The 23,851-nt window shown below is 39.8% G+C and overlaps 1 protein-coding gene and 1 pseudogene across 4 annotated transcripts in view; one reads left to right on the forward strand and one right to left on the reverse strand.

Moving 5' to 3' along the window:
* Positions 1–3,722: 3,722 nt before the first annotated feature.
* The window catches only part of EIF2AK2 (eukaryotic translation initiation factor 2 alpha kinase 2), a 34,477-nt gene continuing 14,348 nt past the window's right edge, over positions 3,723–23,851 (forward strand). The window contains exons 1-10 of one of the 3 annotated variants that reach the window (XM_079109602.1): positions 3,723–3,913; positions 7,874–8,003; positions 8,709–8,829; positions 11,034–11,182; positions 17,617–17,740; positions 18,101–18,180; positions 18,463–18,559; positions 19,835–19,869; positions 21,015–21,077; positions 22,958–23,080. In XM_079109602.1, the coding sequence (XP_078965728.1) occupies positions 7,885–8,003; positions 8,709–8,829; positions 11,034–11,182; positions 17,617–17,740; positions 18,101–18,180; positions 18,463–18,559; positions 19,835–19,869; positions 21,015–21,077; positions 22,958–23,080 (911 nt within the window). In that variant the 5' untranslated portion in view covers positions 3,723–3,913; positions 7,874–7,884. Of the gene's footprint in view, positions 3,914–7,331; positions 8,004–8,708; positions 8,830–11,033; positions 11,183–17,616; positions 17,741–18,100; positions 18,181–18,462; positions 18,560–19,834; positions 19,870–21,014; positions 21,078–22,957; positions 23,081–23,851 lie in introns of those variants that run through there. The other 2 variants (XM_079109601.1, XM_079109600.1) reach the window with 2 other exon arrangements.
* LOC306643466 (ADP-ribosylation factor-like protein 4A) lies at positions 11,596–17,603 on the reverse strand (annotated as a pseudogene). Its single transcript has one exon. The product of its transcript is annotated as an ADP-ribosylation factor-like protein 4A (transcript).

The following is a 23,851-nucleotide window of genomic DNA, read 5'->3' on the forward strand; positions in this document are numbered from 1 at the left end:
TCTCCTTCAAATGAAAACATGCCCATCCTATTCCTTAAATCTTTATATCCATTACTATCTGTTGCTCCTTCATCTTCTATTTTAGTCACAATCCCATCTTAAGACACTCTAAAGGATATCTTATAAAATTAACCATATAAGTATTATATAAAATGAAATAGAGAATTGAAAGAAATTCATTAATATATATAAAATCGAAGCAAAGGAGAAAACTTGCATAGCTTCTATGATCCTTATTCTCTGTTCAGAAGACCACAGTTGGTGTTTACAGCTTCCTGTTCCATGTTCCTTTTGCCCTCAGAGAGCTCCTCTGCTGATAGTGATATTAAGTTTCAATCCTGACGGGTTGGAACCCATAGCAGTCCCGCCTGTGATGGACAGGGTAGTTTCCATTAACCTTTATCACTAAACATGGAATTACCATGGGAACCCCAGAGGAACCCCTCCGTTGAAGACATACACTTCCTTGACTCCATCATGTAGCCGCCACACAATTTGCCCTTGGTAAGTGGTATCAATCACCTTACAGTTCAGCATCACCTTCTTTTCTCGATAACAGATGGCATGAGAAACCTGCAATATCTGAATGCATTTCAAGTTCCCCTTCAAGGAACTCTGTGTCTCCTGGTGGAACAGAGCCCAAGGTCATGGAAGCAGAGGCACTCATGTTGCACTTAGTGATTAGGTGTAATTGGGGGAGATAATCTTCTACTTCTATTGTTTCCTGGGGCCATGCATTCTAACCAGGAAGGAACAGCAAGCAGGTTTAGAGTATGCATTGCACCTGAAGGACTGTACCTCTAACTTGCAAAGTGTTGTCTCCTACCTAGGGCTATAACTGAGTCTTCAGTACTCCATCCCACCCTCCTATAAAACTAGCTGCACTGGGACAATGGGGTTTGTGATGAAACCATTGAATCCCATGGTAGTCAGTGTACCACCTCAGTTGTGTGTGTGTGTGTGTGTGTGTGTGTGTTTGTAAAAAGGCCTCTTTGATGAGGGAGACTATGAAGGTGAGCAAAGCATTCAGAATGTCCAACAAAGACGTGTGGAAGAGACATGGCAGGAAGGAAAAGCAAACTGAATAAGTATTTACTCCAAACAATAAGGGGAACAGTATTTTACTCCAAAGAGGAAAAAATTCCCTGCTCCCTCCATGATGAGAGGATCCTGGTGTAACCAGTCTGCCACCAAGTGGTTGGCTGGTCTCCCTTGGAGTGTGGAGTACTGGGCTCTGCGCATGGTGCTCGGCAACCACAGCAGCTTCGATGAGAAGTCTGTCTTGACAAACTCATATTCCTGCTGCTGGTAAAGAGTCCTAGAGTAGCTGGGGGAAGACTGACGGAAAAGTCTTCTTGCTCACCACCTTCCCAAAGCTTGCTCAGCTGAGGGTGCCTTTGGTGAACACTCACATGGAAACCCAACATACTCATACTTTGTCTGATTCCAAGGTGGACTCACTTTTACCAGTCTTCCTTCTCACCAGCCCTGTGATTTCATTCCTTCCAAATCTCTGAACATCCACTAATGGGATAGCCACTGGCTCTGTGCAAGCCACCAGAGAAAGGATGCTTGGGTCTTCTTGGAGGCCAAGGTTAGGGTGTAAGTGCGTAAGTTGAGCCTTAATCTACTCTCATACTCTTAACTTCCTGAGTATTTCTGATTTCTTCATCTGCATAAATTGGTATTACAATTTCATTTAAACGTGGGCTACCATTAAGCTCAGGCAGCAGTAAACCAACCGAGCAAACTTGAAACCATTCCCAATGCTGGAGTTAGCACAATGACTTGCTTCATGTTGTCTTTTCCTGGGTTTCTGTTAATAAATATTGGTGAGATTCTTTGGTTCTATAAACTATCTCCTGTCCAACAGCTCTTGTCTTTATCCTTTCAGGTCATGGTAGCATTTGATTCTAGTTCTAGGAATGGAGGCGGAGGTAGGGATGGGGCATTTGGAGAGTCACACCTCCTTACAAAGTGACTACCATGGATTCTTCAAACCAGGCTGTGCCAGCCGGATTGGTATGGTGGAATACCTGTGGAGACAGCAGATTTTGGGAGGGCCAAATCTACTCAAATACCCAGGGCTTTATTCTTCCCCAATAAATACACTTCATGTTCACCTAAGAGACCGGATGAGACTCGGAACTAAATTGATATTGGAATTCTGCTACCTGCAGCAAAGGACTCTGCACCTGATTTTTTTTGACGTTAGTCTTGAATCTGTATGAAATAGGAAGTTCTTCTGGAAAAGTTATAAAAGCTTGTATCCTCTGATCATGCTTGAGTTTATGATTTCTATTTTTTATTTTTAAAGAGAACTCTCTTGGGTGAAGTGTTGGGGAATGATATTGCCCAAAATATATTGTGTGCATGTACAAATACATAACAATAAATCCCATCATAATGTATAACTGTAATACACCAATAAAAAAAAAAGTGGAGAGAAAAAAGTTATCTTGGGCAGTTCAGGGCCTTGGAATATCAGAAAACTTGTCCCTGCTGCGATACTGCTGCCACACCCATCCCACACATGCTGACAAATGAACTCCTGCAAACACCCACCACCATCTGAGCTTCTTTTTTGTTACTTTGATGTGCTACAGATAGACGGCTCTATCTCTCATCTACCTTCTAAACCTCTCGCTAGAAGTTCATATTTAGGGACCTTAAGCCCTTCTATGGACCTAAAACGTAAGAATAGTGTAGGTTTCAGTTGCTGGCACCCTGTAACACAAAGGCGAGTGGAAGGACAGCACCGTATTTAAAGTGTATTTGAGGTCTGCCTTGGGACCTCCTCCCTCCCTCCTCTGGCTAGGATGCTGAGTGCAGACCCCTGGTTCTAATTCTAGCTCCCCTTCTTACTGACTTCCCTGTGCCTCAGACACATTTCCTCATCCGCTGAATGGGCGTAGTATTGGCACTATTGGCACTCAGCTCGCGGTCCTGGTGTGAGGATAAGCGCACCAAACAGTGTTTGACACAAGGTAAAACCCTCAACAGCCTTCAAGCGGTGTCTAGGAGCCAATGTGACTCTAGGAAAGTCACAGTGCTTCAGGTAAGTAGGACTCCTGGTGGGTCGGGTCGGAAACTCCAAGGGAACGGGTCACTCTCTTTAACTGCTGGCCAGTCCTGGTGGTTGGTATAGCGGTTGGCAAGTACCAGGTGATGAATGGATGGGTGGGGAAGGACTGAGGATAGATTAGGTCCCCAGGCAATTTTTGTAGCGTGGTGGTGTCCCCACACTACAGAGTGGAAAAGGGAGAAGGATACTTCCAGGCCTGGGCTTGAACTGAATCCCGGCTCTGCCACCTACCAGTGTTAGGACCCGGAGCGAGTTACTCAATTTCTCCTCTGTGACCTGGAACCCTTAGTACGCACCTCCCCGGCCCCATCTCTAATGTTTGCATAGGACCATCGACCCCGGAACCCAGCGAGCGCCGGGCACGCCAAGGGCGCTGGAGGACCTGGGGCCAGGAAGCCGCGCGAAGCCCGGGAAAGGGTGCGGGCCCCTGGGCGTCGCCGGAGCTGACTGGGTGCGGAGCCCGCCCCGCAGTGCTCCGCGCACGCTCCGGACCCTGGGCGGGTGGCCTGGAGCCGCTCGCTGTGCGCTTGTGCGAGGTCAGACAGTGCGGGGAGGCGGAGTCGGCCAGGGAAAAAGAAACCGAGAGCGAATGGCCGGGAGGCGGCCGGGCGGCTGCTGACTGCGGCGGCGCAGGCGAGCGGGGCGGCGGGCGGACAGAGGTCCACTCGGGACGCGGGCGCGGGAACGACCGCGGACCCGGGTGCGGCCGGCACAGAGTCCTGCAGTCACGCGCGGGGCCCTTCCTTCCCGGATCTGGAGGAAGGATCGTGGAGCGCAGCAGGAACCGAAGGCTGTTTCCTTCCCGCGAAGAACCATTACCAGGGAAGGTAACAGACACCTCCCGGGCAGCGCAGGGGGGACGAGGGATGGGGTGTGGGGACCGACTGGCCCAAGGACCTGATGGACAGCTGGGAAATTTGGAGTCCTGAATAACCTGTAGGTTGGCGAAAAGGTTCACCAGTTGCCCCGCATCAGGCCCCTCCACCCCGCTCCTCACACCGCGAGTGTCCCTAAGTCACAAGCCCACATTCACCTGCTGGGACCCAGCCCGTCTCCTCAGACCCGGAGAAGTGTTTATCAAGGCCCGAGGGCAGGGCCCCTGTGTGCCCCTTTCTAGCTACGGACTTCCCTGCCGCTCCTGTTTCTTCCCGGAAAGCTGTTCCCGCAGATACTTGCACGGGCAGGTTCCTTGCTCCATCTTACCTTCTTCCAATGCCAGCTTCTCCGGGCGACCCTCTCCCAACAACTTCTATATTACGAAACCCCACTCTATCCGGGCTGCCCCCTCCAGTGTTCAATATAGCGCTTACCAACCTATGACTTTTTTCTTTTTTAATGTTTTTTTTTAGTTGTAGATGGTCTTTTATTTTATTTTATTTATTTTTATGTGGTGCTAAGGATCCTACCCAGTGTCTCCCACATACTAGGCAAGGGCTCTACCACTGAGCTACAGCCCCAGCCCCAAACCATGACTTTTTAAAAATGGGTTTTTCTGTATTTTTTTTTTCACTAGGAAATTCACAAGAGCAGATTTTATTTATTACTGTGACCCCAGCAGTGAATCATTAAATGATACATGAATGGCGATTCATAAATTATCGACTGAATTTCCAGAATAATGAAACTTTATATTACTTACGCTTTGTTTTGTACTCAAGAATGCATTTTCCTGTATTTTTCACTAGGAAATTCACAAGAGCAGATTTTATTCACTGCTGTGACCCCAGCACTTAGTATATAATATGTGCTCACTAAACGTTAGGTGAATGGTGATTCATAAATTATCAACTGAATTTCCAGAATAATGAAACTTCATCTTACCTATGCTTTGGTTAGTACTTAAGAATGCCTTGCCAGGTGGAAAGTAGAAGATACACTATCTACTGTCACTTAGGAATAGTGAGAGCTTGAATCAGGACAGTGGCTGTAGACATCTTTGGGAAGGAGAAATAGTTTTGGTAACAAGGAAGATCATAGAGGCAGTTTGAATATTTTGAGTTTAAAGTTCATTTAAGGTGTTCCAGTGGAGATGTTGGGTAGAGAGATCTGAAACCCAGAGAGATGTTTATAAGAGATAAGTAAAGTTCAGAGTTAATGACATGCAAATGATTGTTGAGAAAAAGAGCCAAGAGAACAGGATTTTGTTTTGGGAGGGGGATACTCTGGATTTAACCCAGAGGCATTTTGCTACTGAGCCACATCCTTAGCATTTTTTGTATTTTCTTTTGAGACAGGGTCTCCCTTAGTTGCTTAGGACCTTGCTAAATTGCCAAGGCTGACCTTGAATTTAAAATCTTGCTGTCTCAGTCTCCCAAGCTGCTGGGATTACAGGCAAGTGCCACATTGCCTGTGGAGCATAAGGTCTTCCAACCATGTCAGCATTTGGGGCCTGTGAACATTAAGAAGAGTTAGCCATGGAAGAAGGAAAATCACAAGAGAGTGAGAAGTAAGAGTTTAGCAGGGTTGGCTTGCAGTCTCTACAGGTGTACTTATTCTGGCAACTTCATATAAATAGAATCATGTATTATGTGACCTTTCACATCTGGCTTTTGTCATTTAGCGTGTTTTTGAAGTTCATCCATGCTTCTGCATATTCTAGTACTTCATTCCTTTTTGTGACCAAATAATATTCCATTGTGTGGATACACTTCAATTTTCTTACCTTTCATTAGTTGATGGATACTGGGTTTGTTTACACATTTTAGCTACTGTGAACAGTGCTACCGTGAACATTCCTAAGTAAGTATGTGTTTGAAAATCTATTCCTCAGTTCTTTGGAGTGGAATTCTAGGAGTGCAATGTAGTTAGCAGCTTAACTTTTAAAAAGACTTCAATTAATTTTAGGTGATACATAAAAACATAAAATTGTGCATATTTATTGAATGTCAAGTAATGTTTGATACATGTATACATTGTGTAATGTTAAGTCAGGTTTAAATCTATCAATCTCCTGAAATATTTTTCATTTCTTTATGGAGAAAACATTCAGATTCCCTTCTTCTAGCTTTTTGAAAATACACAGTTACATCATCATTGCCTATAGTCACCCTACTGTGTAATAGCACCCCCAGAACTTCTCCCTTTGAAGAGTCAGGCCACATTGGTGACCCTCCCTCATTAGCTTGACTTTTTGAGGGACCCACGAAACCGTGTTCCCCAGCACCTCTACCTTTACAGTCCATTCAGCAATGTATGAGGGTTTCAGTTTTTTCCATATCCTTACTACTGTGTTAGTCAGGATTTTTCAGAGGAACAGAATCAACAGGAAGTATGATTATCAAAGGGGATTTATTAGATTGGCTTACATGATCAGAAGGTGGATAGTCCACAATGGCCATCTGTAGGCAGGAGAGCTGGAAGAACCAGTAGCTGGGTGGTCCAAGAGGCAGAAGCCCCAGAACAAGAAGGATCAACAGTGCTACCCTAGTCCAAGATCACGGCTTCTGGAAACTACCTGGAGAATCACTGGCAGCATCTGCTTTGGAAGAGTGAAGAAGCCAGAGTTCAATATCCTCAAATGATTGAAGTCGCAATCAAGAACCTGTTCAAGAAGAGTCAAGCTCACATCTGCATCTGCTTCCTTGTTCTTCTAATTTTTATTCCATCCTATTGAGCAGTGCTGCCCAAGCTCAGGAAGGGGCTCCACTTCCGTTCACTATCCCACAAGCCAGTCATTCCTAGACACACCCTCACTGACACACACAGAGGCCTCTTAATCATCTGCATCTCTTAATCCAATCAAGTTGACAATTCAAATTAATCATTACACTTACCAACACTTTCATTTTCTGATTATTGTTAGCATCGAGGTGGATATAAAGTGGTGTTTACTTGTGGATGTGAAGTAGTTGTGATGTTGAGCATATTTTCATGGCTTCTTTCTCTTTTGGAGAAATAACTGTTCCGGTTCCTTTCCTGTTTTCTAATTGGGTTAATTTTTTAATGTTAAATTACAAGAGTTCTTTAAATATTCTGGTCATTAGACTCTTACCATGTATATATAAATTCAAAATATTGTATGTTGTAGCTTGTCTTTTCATTTTCCTTTTGTGGTGTCCTCGTTACACAAAAGTTACTCATTTTGATGAAGCCCAATTTTTCTGTTTTCTTGTTGCTCATACCTCTGTCATAAGCAAGATTCTGTTGTCAAATCCAGGATCGTGAAGATTCACTCTGCGTTTTTTCTAAGAGTTTTATAGTTTGGGCTTTTACGTTTAAATTCTATATCCTGTATATTTTGTTTATAATTTAAATCATCTGTCTAGTAAGACCCATAAACCTGGGTCTTAATTTACCCCATTGGGTAAATTGTCCTAAAATGGATTTCTGCAGATTTCAAAGGAGGAGTTTTTGCAACTTCATAGGGAATCTATCTCCATACAGCAAAATCCTCTATGATTGCATCAACTTATTTGTTATATAGACACTAAACCTTGCTATCAACATAAAAAATTATAATTTTACCTGTTGCCTTTTTACCTTCACAGGCAGGTGGGCAGATTTGCACTTGACACTCAGTAGAAGCACAGAGCAGAGTGAAGAGAAGGACCCTTTTCTTTCTTAGGCCCACTGGGTTTTGAAAATAGAATTTTTAGATGGATTAGCTTGGCTGTACAGTCTATGAGAAATAAAGATTTTAAAAGAAAGTTCTCTCTAAATTTCTGTGGGACTCACGAGTCATATCAAGGAGTTTCCTCATCTCATGTTGTCTCCTAAACTGCATTGGGAAAATCAGATTAAATATGTTCTGTGAGTGTCACTCATTGAATCATCTCTTCCCTTGTAGGTTTACTGAAGAAATGGCAAACAGTCTCTCACGAGGTTTCTTCATAGAAGAACTTAATAAATACCGTCAGAAGTATGGAGTAGTTCTTAAGTACCATGAACTACCTACAACAGGACCTCCACATGATTTAAGGCAAGTTGCTGTCAAAAAAGATAAGTCCCTATGGGCTTGGGTGGGGGTGTAGTTTAGTGGTAGAGCATGCGTATAGCATTAGTTTAGATACTTGGCTCGATACACAGAGCACACTTCCAGAAAAGGGTATATCCCGTAAATGTAAACTAGGACATTGGCAATTCTGGACATAATTTTTTTTTTTTTTTTTTTTTTTTTTTTTTTTTTTTTTTTTTTTTTTTTTTTTGGTGCTGGGGATCGAACCCAGGCCTTGTGCTTGCAATGCAGCACTCTACCGACTGAGCTATCTCCCCAGCCCCAATTCTGGCATAATTTGAGGTCACTATTTTAAGTCCTGTAGCAAAGTTGTCAAAGAGTTCTGTGAGAGTCCTTTTGACTTAAACTGGTAACACCTCAGCTGACTCCAGGGCAGGCGGGGAAGAAGAGGGTATAAGCTCTCTGTGCTTCAGAATGTGTGCTGTTCTACGGTTGGGGTGGCTGCTTACTTTCTATATAGAACTGAATCCTTAGAAGTAGTCATGGGGGCTGGGGAGATAGCTCAGTTGGTAGAGTGCTTGCCTTGCAAGCACAAGGCTCTGGGTTCGATCCCCAGCACCAAAAAAAAAAAAAAAAAAAAAAAAAAGTAGTAGTCACGGGAGGCTTGCTGATCAGACCACTTTTCTCACATATGCATGAGTTGTATGTGAATGTTCTCTTTGTAATCAGGTTTACATTTCAAGTTATAATAGATGAGAGAAAATTTCCAGAAGCTGGAGGTAAATCAAAGCAGGAAGCAAAAAATGCTGCAGCCCAATTAGCTGTTGAAATACTTACTAAAGAAAACAAGGTAAGGAATTGCTCTCTTATTTCATCTAGTAAAAGGGAACTTTCAAATATTTTATATTTCTCTCTGTGAAAAAATACCTACATACATGGTAAAGCCATTCACAGTTTTCTTTACATTTAAGTGTAGTTCAGTCTTTCCCTGTCTTCATCTCTGGAGAACCCTGAAAAGTACATCTAGGAAAGAGTGGGCAAAGCTGGATACTGCCTGGTTAGAGTGCCAGCCGCAATCCAGTACTTGGAAGTTGGGCAAATGTGCAGAGGTGAGACATGTTCAGGAAGAAATGAACTGACAGTTTGAGGGAGGAGTCCCCTCCAACTAATTGGGGAAATAGGAAAAAAGAGATAATAGTGCTTGTAGGGAAAATTATGTATATGGAGGGCAGATAATGGAGAACCAGCATAAATGTAATTGATGTTCCCTGAACATGCAGACAAATAGAACAGAAAAAAACTCTCTGGGAACTGGAAGGGTAGCTCAGGGGTAGAGAGCATGCTGAGCATATGCAAGGTTCTGGGTTCGATCCCCAACACCCAACAAACAAAACCATCCGAAGGAATTTCAGCATGAAATCTTTCATTTCTTATGAAAGAAAGACCTGACTACAGATTAAAATAACTCACTAGTTATAGGATGTTATGGTTTGGATGTGAGGTGTTCCCCAAAAGCTCACGTGTGAGATAACGCAAGAAGGTTCAGAGGAGAAATGATTGGGTTGTAAGAGTCTTAATCAGTGATTTGATCCCCTGATAGGGATTAACTGAGTGGTAGGGTATGGCTGGAGGAGGTGGGAATTGGGGGCATGGATTTGGGATATATATTTATATGGCAAGTGGAGACCTCTCCCTCTGCTTCCTGATCACAAGTGAGCTGCTTCTGTCTGCCACTGTCTCCCACCATGATGTTCAGCCTCACCTTGAGCCCTGAGGAATGGAGCCTTCTGTCTATGGACTGAGACCTCTGAAACCATGAGCCCCTAAATAAACTTTTCCCCCTCTTCAGTTACTGTGGTCGGGTCTGTTAGTCACAACAGCAAAAAAACTGACTAACATGTAGGAAAATTACTGAACTGCTAAGAACAACAGTGATCCCAGTGAAAGTACTGAGCTCCAGGGAGGAAGGAAGAATTCTACAAGCAGCTAGGCAGAAGTTGAAAAATACATAGAAGAAGAAAAATAACAAAGTGTAAAAATGAAAAAAAACTTCAGTGATGTCCACCAGGTTGTAAAGTGAGACATGAAGTCATTTACATGTGAGACAATACAGGATCGTTCTCAGATACTGATAATTTTGGAAAACTAGAGCTTTCTTGGAAAAAAACTTACTTGAAGATGTAATCCTTTTAATGAAAATTTAAAGTAATTAAGCAAAAATACAAATTATTAATTATCAAAAAATATTAATAAGCTGAAAACTGAGTCAAGAAGTTCTAAAAAAAAAAAAACTACCTTCCCCTTAAGGATAAGAAAGACAATAGCAACAATGGCAGAAATTATTGTAAAAGAAACAAAAATAATACTAAGAGGAGCAATAAAGCCCAAAGCTGGTTCTTTGGTAAGATTAATAAAGTAGAAAAACTTTCTACCTGATTCTGTCAGATTGAGAAAAAAAATGAAGGTTCAGTTAACAATAGTGGGAATGATGTTCTCATATTAATCTTTTCTATTAAGGTGTGATCCAGGATATATCTTTACTTTAATATGTTGCCCTGATTTTGAGATTTAGAAAAGGTAGAGAAACCTAGAGAGTGTTAAAGTACCTTGCCTGATAAGAAAATTGACTAATATTTTGTTTTTTCTTAATGGTATTATAAAAGGAAAATGGGTGAATTAAAATATTACCTACCTTAAAATTGCTGAGAGAGTAGATTTTAAGTGTTCTCACCACAAGAAAGGAGATAAGTATATAAGATGTTTATGTTAATTATTTCTATTTACCCTTCCATAATAAATATGTATTTTAAAACATCATGTTGTATACCATACATACCCATAATTTTAATTCTTTAATTACAAAAGAACTTTTTTGGCAGAGAGAGGCATATAGTTATACTTTTAACAAGATATCATTGGAAATGTATAATATCTAAGTTGTCTTTAAGATTGTGCACTTAGTAATCTTACTAGAAAAATAAAGGGTCAAATCTTTGTTATAATGTTTATGAGACAATTTTTTTTTTTTTTTTTTTTTTTTTTTTTTCTTTGCAGGCAGTTAGTCCTTTATCCTTGACAACAACAGATACTTCAGAAGGACCATCTACTGGGAATTATATAGGACTTGTCAATAGGATTGCCCAGAAGGAAAAACTACCAGTAAATTATGAAGAATGTGAATTGAGGGAGCAGGGTCCCAAAAGGTAAGCTGTAGTTTGGTCTTTCCTTTGGCTTCATTGTATCTAAGCAAAACTGGACTTATTTTCTTGTCTCATTTTCAGAAATATTTGTTTTTTTTTTTTTTTTTTTTTTTTATTCTGCATGGAAGGGTTTAATAAACAATTGGATATCTTTTTTTTGAGACCCTTTCTCACCTTGTTGCCCAGGTTGGTCTTGAAGTTGTGAACTTAAGTGTCAGCTCCCTTGTATCTAGGACCAAGGTGTGTAATGTCAGCTCTGGACTTTTTTTTTTTTCTACTTATGCCTCTAATAGTTTATGGGTAGTTATTACCCACTTTTCTTTCTTTTTTTTTTGCAGTGCTGGGGATCGAACCCAGGGCCTTGTGCTTGCAAGGCAAGCACTCTACTGACTGAGCTATCTCCCCAGCCCTTATTACCCACTTTTCTATAAATATAAATATGCTAAGTGACCATCACTGGCGTGCAGCTATTTTTAACATGAAAGCACCACAGGAAGCTACTTCATTTTGTGTAGAACAAGAATCAAGGTTTCAAAAATTCAGTTATGCTGAAAAAAAAAATCAAAACCAAAAACCAAAATAAATGCTGCTAGTAAAGTGCATTTCTTTTGGCGATTTCAGAACAAACAGCTATTGGCATTACACATAGGAAATATGCTAATTTGCCAATATATGATTACTTGAACTAAGACTCTTCCTGGAGATAAGAATTAGACAAAGTTCTTTCCTCCTTCTATGTAAGTTTGGTGGGGTTTTTTTGTTTATTTGTTTTTATTAAATAGAAGGCAGCACCAGTGAATTTTCATAAAACAGCTTTGCTACTTTCCTCTCCATTTTCTATAATCATAATTCTTATCTGCAGTACCTTACCATTCCTTACTGTAATCAGGACTGTATATGCCAGGTCACACTGTTCAGTTGGTAAACCAAATAAATAAATAAATAAATAAAGCTCAGAACATATATAGATATTTTACATATTCATTCTACTACACATCAGGTATTGTTTATAAAGTTTTTGTCCCTCCCAAGACACTACAAAAATATATGAAAAACCACATCTGTTTTCAGCCAGCAAATACTAGTAGAACAAATATCTTTTGACCAGATATTCTAAAGACCATGCATTATCTACATTCACTAATTGCTTTCTTCAAAAATCCATATATATCCAAGTATATGCATTTAAGATTAGTCTACATTCACATATTTACTGTTGAAAGTCAAATAAATTATTATAGGTTCTTCAAGTGAAAGTGCTTCTGACAACATACTACTTCTGTAATAGCCCCAAATCCCAAAAAAGTTGTTTTCACCCTGCATAGTTACTTCTAAAAAGTAAGACTACACACCAAAACATGCTTTGTCAAGAAAACTAATCCATGCACTTGGATATACCTTAAACATTTTATTTTTATTAAGTCAGACCAGCTTCAGCATTTTTTAGAATTAGGAGATAGCATTAAATTATTTGATTCCAGAAAACATCAAAAATCATTTAGCCAAAGCTTAAAAAAGCAAATACTTCCTCCCTGTCCCAGTGTGATCACTATAACTGCATAAATTTGTGTATATATTAATCTATCTTAAGTAACCATTCACTTGCATTTAATCTTAACATACAAAGCCTTGTATGCAATTTCTTTGCAAAGGCTTATCCCCAAAATATTTAAGCACAAAACACTAGGCAGACATTCTTCAGAGTTTTATTTTACTAACTTCAGGTCAAATTTCCACAACTGTTTTCTGGTCAACTTACTATCCTTGCTTGTCTTCCCAGCATGGTAGTACCAACAGATTTATGGGATAAGGAGAGGAGACCACTTTAAGAAGCACTGCATTTACCTGTCTTCCAAAAGGCAAATGAATTGGGCATCTGATTGTTCAACAAAACAAAGCTTTAATAGCATCCAGGAAGCCAGACACACAAACCAGGCAGTAGACACTCCCATTTGTCAAAATCAGACCAGAGAAAACCTAATCCACACAGATATAATAGGTATTGTTATTCATCTTTCTTTTTCTGTTGCTGCAAACATTTTTCTTTTTTAAAATGTTTAAAATTTGTTCTAATTAGTTATACATGACAGTAGAATACCTTTATGTATTTTGATAAATCATATTTAAATGAAGTGTAATTTCTCATTTTTCTGATTGTACATATTATAGGATCACATTGGTCATGCAGTCATATATGTACATGAGGTAATAATGCCCTGTTTCACTCTACTATCATTCCTACCCGCTACCACTTCCCTGCCCTTTGCTCCCCTCTACCTAATCCAGAGTAACTATTCTTCTCTAGCGCTCCTCTCCTTATTGTGAATCAGCATCCACATATCAGAGAAATATTTAGCCTTTGGATTTTTGGGCTTGGCTTATTTTGCTTAGCATGATATTCTCCAATTCCATCCATCTACCAGCATATGTCATAATTTCATTCTTCTTAAACCTGAGTAATATTCCATTGTATATACATATCACAGCTTCTTTATCCATTCATCTGTTGATGGGCACCTAGTTTGGTTTCATAGTTTAGCTATTGTGAGTTGAGCTGCAGTAAACATTGATGTGACTGGGTTACTGTAGTATGCTGATTTTAAGTCCCTTGGGTATAAACCAAGGAGTGGGATAGCTGGGTCAAATGGTGGTTCCATTCCAAGTTTTCTGAGGAATCTCCATACTGCTTTCCATAGTGGTTGCACCAATTTACATTCCCACCAGCAATGTGTGAGTGTACCTTTTCCCCCACATCCTCTCCAACATTTATTGTTGCTTGTATTCTTGATATTTGCCATTCTGATTGGAGTGAGATGAAATCTTAAGAGTAGTTTTGATTTGCATCATTTTTCTTCTTTTAATTATCATATCATGTAGTTTCTCAAGTCCTTCCTTTATTTCATCTCCTATAATTGCACAGGTAGGCTGCAAATGCCCAGGTGTTGATGAGTTCAGTTTACCCATTGCTAACAATTTTTCAATTTCCGTGAGACAGTGAGTTCCCCAGGTCTTGTTTGTTAGCAACTATAAGTACAGGGACTCCTTGATTTTCTGATATCCTAGTTATTTTCTGAAGTTCATTTTGGCTTCTTCATCCTTTCAGCATCACAGAGTCCACAACAAACACAGAGCCATCTGCACATCTGGTAATGACTTCCCCAGTGGCCTTAATTGCTCCTGATCACCTACATCCCCAAGTGAAAAGTGACTGTTTTAGAACTTCCCAAGGTTACCTTAATTTTCTCAGTGGTCAGTTCTTTGGTAGGTACAGTAGTTACAAATTCATTGAACTGCAGCCTGTGTGAAACTGTTGTCTTTCAGCACAGTCCAAACCCAGAATAACAACGTGAAAGGACTGAAATGAAGGGAGGCTCGACTAGATAGAAATCTGATCTGATGGTCTATTCCTCATTTCCAGTTGCAAATAAGTGTCCCGAACTATAATGTTTTCTTTTTTGGAATCTCTTCTTTGTGGGTGATCCAGCTATAAGACTGCTCCCCTATCGGAGTCCAGGTCCAAATGAGAAACCATTGGCAGGCATTTCTACGTGTGGGGAACACACCCCACGTCCGTCCAGCTTAAATATCATCTGTACATTTTTTTTTAAATTAAAATGTGTAGTTGTTGAAGCTGTGAGGCCCATAACATTGATAAATTTGGATAACCCTTTAGAGTAGTTCTCCCTTATCTGTGATTTTGCTTTCTGCAGTTCCAATTTCCTATGGGTTAATAGAAGAAGGGTGAATATAGTACAGGAAGATATTTTGAGAGACAGACAGAAACCACATTCATAAAACTTTTATTATAGTATATTGTTATAATTCTTCTATTTTATTATTAGCTGCTATTGTTAATCTCTTACTGTCCCTAATTTATACATTAAATTTTATCATAGGTAAGTATGTGTGTGTGTATGTGTGTGTGTGTGTGTGTGTGTGTGTGTGAAAATAATGGTATATGTAGGGTGTGGTATTATTTGTGGTTCCAGGCATCTGCTGGGGTTTTGGGAACATCTCCAGGGATAAGAGGGGACTTCTGTATTTCTGAGATGTATCTGGGTGGTTAGTCTGTTACACAACTCAAGAGTACAGGGTGCCCCTGTTCAAGGCCCATGGGGTCCTTCCCGTCCCTGAGGTCACAGTGACAGTAGCTATGGGAAAACTTCTCTGCCACATGTCTAGAATGACTTTTCACCATTGTCAGACTGGGGAGCTATTTGTCTAGGTGTTTGTGAAATTTGATCAAATGGGCAAATACCATGTATCAGAAGGAACGGTTTTAACCTTAGACTTGAAGAGAACAGATTTGAGGGATAGGCTGAATGAACACATGGATTAAAGCCTGGGAGTCACTAAGAACATCACCAGTGAGCTAAGACTCGTGGATAGGGGTAAAGGATGGATTGGGACTGAAAAAGTAGAGAGTAAATGTATATAGGGAGATTGTATCTCAACTACAACCAACTAGTTAAAGGAAAAAGAAGAAAACCCAAGTGGCAAATAGTCCAAACTCTCACTCAGGATGCTGTCCTGTGATGTGACTCCACCATTTGCTTCTTATTCTGATGAATTTTAGACCAGAAACAGGAAGAGAAAAATTCAGTAGTATTACTGGAATGAAATAGGCAAAAATGAATTAGATGGGTCAATCTCAATAATCGTGACTATTTTTATTTTTCTGTAGCTTGTTTTTTCACTTTCTCCAATGAAGCACTCCAACATCAGTTACCAAAAGAGAAAAGTCTATCTGGGGATACTGGATGAGATAGGAATTATAGAAATTATTCCATCACTTATTCCAGCTCTTTAATTCAGGGTGTAGTGGGATGACTCCTTCTGGTTGGGTGTGTTTCCTTCTACTGCCTCCAGTTGAAACATTAAAAAAAGTGCAAATACTGAAATAATTTTATAGTATCACATAAAGTAACTCTGTGATATGTAGTGCTGTGTTCATTGCTTTGCCTGTAAAAAGTAGTTCTTAAAACTTGGAATGGAACTGCCATTTGACCCAGTTATCCCACTTCTAGTTATATACCCAAAGGAATTAAAATCACCCTACTAGGGCTGGGGATATAGCTCAGCTGGTAGAGTGCATGCCTTGCATGCACAAGGCCCTGGGTTCAATCCCCAACACCACACACACAAAACAAATCAGCATACTACAGTGACAGTGACACAGCCAAGTCAATGTTTATAGCAGCTCAAGTCACAATAGCTAAGTTATGGAACCAACAAATGAATAGATGAATAGGTAAAGAAAATATGCTCTGTATACACAATGGAATACTACTCAGCCATAAAGAAGAATGAAATGGTGGCATCTGCCAGTGAATGAATGGAACTGGAAACTATCATGCTAAGTGAAATAAGCCAGTCGCAAAAAACCAAAGGCTGAATGTTTTCTCTGATATGTGGATGCTAACACAATAGTGGGGGGGAGTGGATAGAAGTTCATTTTATTAGTAAAGGCAAATGAAGGGAAGAGAGGGGGGATGGGAATAGCAAGACAGAATAAATCAGACATAACTTTCCTATGTTCATATGAGTACATGACCAGTGAAACTCTATATCATGTACAAACACAAAAATGGGATCCTAATTAGAGTAAGTTACACTCCATGTATGTATAATATGTCAAAATAAACCAAAATACATGCTACTGTCATATATATACAAAGAATAAAACAATTTTTAAAAATAGTTTTTATATTGTCCAAAATTTTTTTTTTTCACCAGGGATTGAACTCAAAGGCACTTAACCACATCCTTAGCCCTTTTTATTTTTTATTTTGAGACAGGCTCTCACTAGGTTGCTTACAGCTTTGCTAAGTTGCTAAGGTTGGCTTTGAACCTGTGTTCCTCCTGCCTCAATCTCCTGAGCCCCTGAGATTACAGGCATGCACCACATCCCTGTCACCACAAATGTCTTTGCATCTAATATGAGGGGAGTGTGGGTTTTAGTATTAAAAGGATCTACACCGTGGGGGGTTTTCATTTTTGTGCATATCAGCAGACAGCATAAAATACTGAAGTTAGCACAAGATCCCTGTTCTGCTTAACCTCCCACCGGCTATGGCACAGGGACCGCCGAGCTTCTCCTGGTAGAAATCCCCTTTTGTTTACTGGCTTTTTAATTCCTAAGTCTTTGGACCTTTGAGGAGCTTTTAGAAATCATCATTTAGTGCCTTTGTGTAAGATCTTTCAATGAAGCAACAGAAAATTAGAAGTTGCCTGGAACACGTGAACTGAGATGTCAGCCAATAGGGGTTATGCTGACAAAATGGCCAGCCATCTTACTGAAGGTTTAGTTATATAAGATATGAAATATAAATCTGGCTAATAAATTTGTATTATCTTACTATGTGATTTTTTTTTCAAATCATAAGAAATTTACCGTGTCTTTGATAATTGGACGAATACTCTATCATTTCTCTTAGATTTAAGTATAAGTGCAAAGTTGGGAAGAAAGAATATGGTGTTGGCATAGGTTCCACTAAGCAGGAAGCAAAACAATTGGCTGCTAAATGTGCACTTCAGAAACTGTCAGAAGAGACCTCAATGGTATGTACTACCATGAGATTTAATTTTTTATGTCTTAAAATTCCCTCTGAGGTTGATTTGAGGTTGGACTGTATTTACATAATGCTCCAACATAGCCACTTGCATCATAGTAATTGATTCCTCTGTGTCCCACCGTGGGGGTCTTGAAGCCCTGAGGGATAAAAAGTTCTGGGGGCAAATCAGTGTTGTTTTTTAAATTCAGACCAAACATGCATAAAAAGCATTCTTGTCTTATGATTGTTTATGCCTGTGGGTTTTGTGAAAGTGGGGGAAATGTAGATCATAGTTGTACCCTGAGGCTGAATTACTGGAGAGAAGGAACTTAGTTGCATTTAAATTAAGTGCTATTCCTTCTTTCAGAAGACTGACCTTGTGCCCTCTGGTGCTTTTCCTGCTAACTCCAATCACTGCGGAAGCACAGGAAGCCCTACAAGCACTTCGTAAGTTTGGGCAAATAAATGGTGATATTTAACATATTCCACTTGCTGTCTGAGAGCTGGGGGTTTAGCTCTGTTGGTAGAGTGCTCACCACAGCATGTTCAGGGACTCGGGTTCCATCCCCAGACCTGCAAAAAAAGAAAAGAAAAATCGCTGCCTGAAAGAGCAATTTTTTAATGAAAACTTGTTAATGTTTAAGGAGAATTTATAGAAAGATGTTACTGGTAAAAAAAATAAAAATAAAAAAGTAGAATTATAAATTAATAGTTACTCTTTTCTTTTAGTTGCTCTGAGTCACTATCTGGAAAGGACTCCTCATCAAGTGAATGGACGAACAGTCACAGTAGTAACAGTTTAAACGGTTCTGTGTCTTCTTCTATGGTATAGTATTAGTCTCTAAGCTTCTTATCTTCCTGCATGTTTCCTCATTTGAAAATGAATCATTTTTAAGGATTCATATGTTTTCTTTCATATATGGAAGATAGAAAGGAGAAAGGAGGAGAAAAGGAAAGAAAGTTTGGGGGTGGAGGATCTCATGAAAATCAAAGAGAGATCAGTACAGCAAAGGGACCGGGTGGGGGTGGAGGAAAGGGTGGGGGGAAGTGCTGGGGCGTGAATCTGGCCAAATTATATAGTTGTATTGTGTGTGTGTATGAATATGTAACAACAAATCTCATCATTATATACAAACATAATGCACCAATAAAAAAAGGGGAAGGAAAAAAGTGACCTTCACTATGCCACAAAATTTTTATGTTTTTATCTCAAGTGCTCATACTAAATAATAATATTTAGCAGCCTCTTGATTCTTTCATTTTTTTTTCCATTAACTTCCACTCCTGACATGGAAAATTCTTTCATATTTCACTTCCATCCTTCCCTACTCAACTTGTGGTTTTAAACATTCCTGTAGTCTTGTTCTCTTTCTCCCATCAATTGGACAATAATTTGAAGGCTCATTAGTAGGGTTCTACTTCTGTTTCAAAAACTCAAAACTAAACTTAAAATACAAACTAAGCTTAAAAATCAGATAATTGTTTACAAAAGTATTCTGTTTATAAAGAACTACAAATCAATACCAAAAGAATCACAACTCAGTAGAAACATGTACAGAGCATCTTAGTAGACATTTGAGAGGTGAGACACCCACGTGGGCAACAAATGTGAGAAGATGTCTTATTTTACTAGGTGTCAGGAAAATGCAGATCCAAAGAACAAATAGATGTCATTTCCAGTCCTGCATGAGTGGCAAAATCTCAGTCTTGCAATACTAAGTGTTGGTCTAAGGTTTAACAAGAGTGTGAACATGTGTGAAGCTAATCTATAAACTAAGAAATGTGCTCAAGGAGCCACTTAAAGAAGCACGATGAAAGCCAGGTGTGGTGGTGCACACCTGTAACGCTAGCTACTCAGGCTGAAGCAGGAGAATCACTAAGTACAAGGTCAGCTTTGTCACCTTAGTGAGACCCTGTCTTAAAATTTAAAAATAAAGGACTGGGGATGTAGCTCAGTGGTAGAGCGCCTCTGGGTTCAATCCCCAGTATGGGAGAAAGAGGAAGGGGGAAGCCAACCAAGATGATTCAATTTAAGATTCAACCATCTTAAGTCATCTTAATTTAATCATCTTAAACTATTTCCCATTTTCTTTTGTTGTAGAATGATCTCAGAAATAATAAAAAGAAGAAAAAAGTGTGAGTATTATTATGCATCGAACGTATTTTGGACTAAAGTTTTATTTCAGTTTTAGTTTGTTAGTCTTATTCATTGTCTTCAGTATTAATAGAATATTATAAATGTTTATTTGAGTGGAGTTTCAGATGATGTGAAAGCTTGAAATCTACAATTTTTAATATGTAGAGAAATCTTTGAATATATATATATATACACATGTTGTACTGTAGACATAAAGCTCTATGGCAATTGCTAGAGTAATTAGTTAATGGCATTATTTTGGATGAGGCTGATGAGGAATTGGGCTGAGAGAGGTGTTTTCAAGGGAAGCGCATTATTTTGCAGCCAGGTAAGGTAAAGATAATGACTTGAGTTGTAAAAAGACAAATATTATATAAGAATTGGTTTAACTGAAGAGATTAGCAAAGATGTCAACATAGTCAGAAATGAGAGTGAGAGAACAGAAGGAGCCATAAGGAACCACCAATATATTCTGAACAGTAGTGAGACACGTTAAAGAAAGACGACTCCTGATGTGGGTGGATGGAGAGAAATGAGATCTACCTGTGGGATGATTGGGCCTGTCGCCATGGTTATTTTGGCAGGAGAATTTGTGAAGAAGGGTAGACATGACTTGAGGGGATAGAATACAGTTGCAGGGTGAGAGGGTGCAGAAGAGGGAAAGGAAAAAGCATATGCACATTGCTCCATTTTGGATAGGATGCAGACAAGAATCATGGCGCTGCTTCTGTTAAGGGCGTTGAAGACTCCAGGACTTGGGGAAGAAAGCAGTTGGGATATCTGTAGTTTCAGGTGATTGAATTTCCAATCTCAGAAGGCTTATCACCAGTGAGGAATGATAGCCAGAAGGTGCCAGGAGATTTCATGAAATCCTGAGGTTCTGAGTCTGGTGAAAGAAAAGGAGAGGCTAGCGGCATGTCAACAATGAAGGTGAGAAAGACAGCCAGCGAAGGGATGAAAAATTATTGGAGGACAGAGTCATAGTCTGTCATTTTATAAAGGAAAAGATTAACATTTGCTACCCTGTTATTTTGATAGTTGATGCAAATTAAGAAAACCCCAGCGCAAGACATAAAATGTGCTCTAAACAAGTCATATTCAATTTTAGTTTTATTTGAATTTTATATTCTTGTCTTAATTTTAGAAGTTTGGCAGCTAGATTTGACTCTTCCAGTGTAGAAGGAAACCAGTATACTGAGGACTACAGGTAAGAGGGAACTGTTCAATAGAATTTGTTTAAAAATATATTTGTTCATTCAACAGAACTTTCTTAAAGGCCTGTCAGAAGATTAAGTTATATTCCCACCCAAACAATTTAACAGTTGTAGCCCAGTCAGACCCACAAAGGATCTTTGTGTGTCTTGAAGAGGTAAGGTCTAGATAAATCCAAATGAAATGTGGCAAGTATAGATCTCTGTGATGCTCATGAGTTTCTCCCCTATGCGTGAATTTTTTTTTTTTTTTTTTTTTTTTTTTTTTTTTTTTTTTGCGGTACTGGGGATCGAACTCAGGGCTTTCACTCTACCAGCTGAGCTATCTCCCCAGCCCATGTGAATGTTTTTGATATTGAAAGCAAATACTCCTGTAAGCCTGTGTTTTTTTTTTTTTAAGTATGCCTGTAGGAATCAGAATAGATCCATTTGGACCTGTTATCTGTTTTCTAGCTCCATATCAGATTTCACTTGGAAAAAAGAGGTTCCTGTACTGTAGATGATATGTTTGGGTTTAAATTAAGCATCTAATGCCAGTCATGGTGGCATGTGCCTGTAATCCCAGCAGCTTGGGAGACTGAGGCAGGAGAATCATGAGTTCAAAGCCAGCCTCAGCAACTTAGCAAGGCCCTAAGCAACTCAGTGAGACCCTGTCTCTAAATAAAATATAAAAAAAAGGGATAGGAATGTGTCTCAATTAAGTGGCCCTGGGTTCAATCCCCAGTACAAAAAATAAAAATAAAAATAAAAAGCATCTAAAATGAAAGAGGTCTGTTTGGAAAAGTAGAACATTGAATTCAAGTTTTAATACAAGTAGTGAAGAACCAATACATGTTTATTAAGCCGCTGATATATATCTGGCACTGTGCTGGGCATTGGGTTTAGAGAGGATGACCAACATTAAACATATATTTACATAAAAACTCTGTAATTACTAAATATGGCCGGAACTCCAAAGAAAAAGCAATAGCATGATGAGAAATGGAAACAGAACCCTCAAATTTTATGTTAGAGGTGAGACAAAACTCCTGAGGTCACCTTGGTACGGAGACCAGAAGGATGTGTTGGCACAGAGAGATGGTGTGAAAGGAAGAATGAGTGAGAAGATGAAGGTGGAAAAGGTGATGTGTGTTTGAAAAGCAGACAGAGGCCATGTGCTGGGAGAACAGTGAGAAGGGAAGGGTGCCATGGGTAAGACCGGAGAAGGGAGCGGGAGGCAGATCCTGTGACACCTCCTGGGTCCTTTACGGGCTTTCTGTTTTTTGCCAAATGCAAAGGTAGACTAGTGGAGGGTTAGCAGGAGAGTGACATGGTCAACACCCTGGTTGCTGTGCGATCATGGACTGGCCTGGGGCAGGAGAGGAAGGGCAGTGTCCAGTTGGTAAGCTTCTGCAGGAGCTTGATGGAGGCATGGCCTGGGGTGAAGATGTTGGAGGTGGAAAAAAGTGGGCAGGTACCAGCAATATTAGAAAGAAGAATTGGCAGGGCCCAGTGATGGAATGTGGGGCTGGAGGGAGAGGAGAAAAATAGGTTATTATAAACAAGGCAGGTTCAGAGCATATGCTCATTTCTCTAACAGTGTAGAAGCCGTGGAACACAACAGAAGGCTTTTTTAAAAGCTTTACACTTAGGGAAGGATTCTTTGGCTTATCATACAGCCTGGAGTTGATGGCCACCCTTAGGGGCGAGCTGTTATGTTGGACTCTCCATGGGAGGAGGAGGAGCAGAAGGGACCACCCTTTCTGAGTGAAGAGTCTGCAAAACTAGACTTTTCATAACCAGAAGGGGAGAATCATGATGATTATTCAGCTCATTGTACGTTAAAGGGAGGTGGCAAACACCGAACCTCAGAATAACAGTTGTATTTATCTTTAAGGTTTGCCAAGGATTTTAAAGATATAGAACCAGTTGGCAAAGGTGGATTTGGCCAAGTTTTCAAAGCAAGACACAGAATCGATGGAAATCTTTATGTTGTTAAACGTGTTAAGTATAATAACAAGTAAGTAGTACATGTTTTATTTTTTAAATGAGATGCTTGTTGAACCTGCACTGTTCTTTTTTTATGTTTCTTTCTTCCTCATTAGCATATCATTTACTTCCTTCCTTCCTCCTTAAACATTTTATTCTACCTAGAAGAGCTTGGCTTAATCCAAAATCATCTCATTTTACTATGGTTATTTCAGTTAAAAGCAGAGGAGTATCCATGGATCATTCTTTTCAGGCAGTCTTGAAAACTGCAAACTGAAGCTATAGAATCATTTGGTTTAAGATTTTCTAGTCTCATTTCCTTACTTTACATATGAGGAATCTGAAATCCAAAGATGTGAACTAATTTATCTAATGCTAAAGCTTGTTGATAATTATTCTGGTTATCTATTATTGCATAGTATACTGCTCCAAAATGTAGTGGCTTAAAAACAGCAATTTACTGTTGCCTATCATGGTACTATGATTGTGCTCAGCTGGACATTATCTGTTGGGTTCTCCCAACATTCTCAGTTCAGAGGACTGGGGCTGTAGCTCAGTGGTAGAGAACTTGCCTCACATTTATGAGGTAGTAGGTTCGATCCTCAGCACCACATTAAAAAAATAACAATAAAGGTATTGTGTTCAACATTCTTAGTTGGGTGTTATTTGAAAGCTTGACCAGGCTGGATATCCAAAATGGACAGCAGGTGAAGCTGACTGTGGACTGGACATTCAGCTAGGACTGTCAGTCATAGCACCTCCACGTAGCTTCCTTGAGTGACCTGGCCTCTCACAACTGAGA

Source organism: Sciurus vulgaris (genome assembly GCF_902686455.1).
Source record: "Sciurus vulgaris genome assembly, chromosome: 14".
NCBI lineage: Eukaryota > Metazoa > Chordata > Mammalia > Rodentia > Sciuridae > Sciurus > Sciurus vulgaris.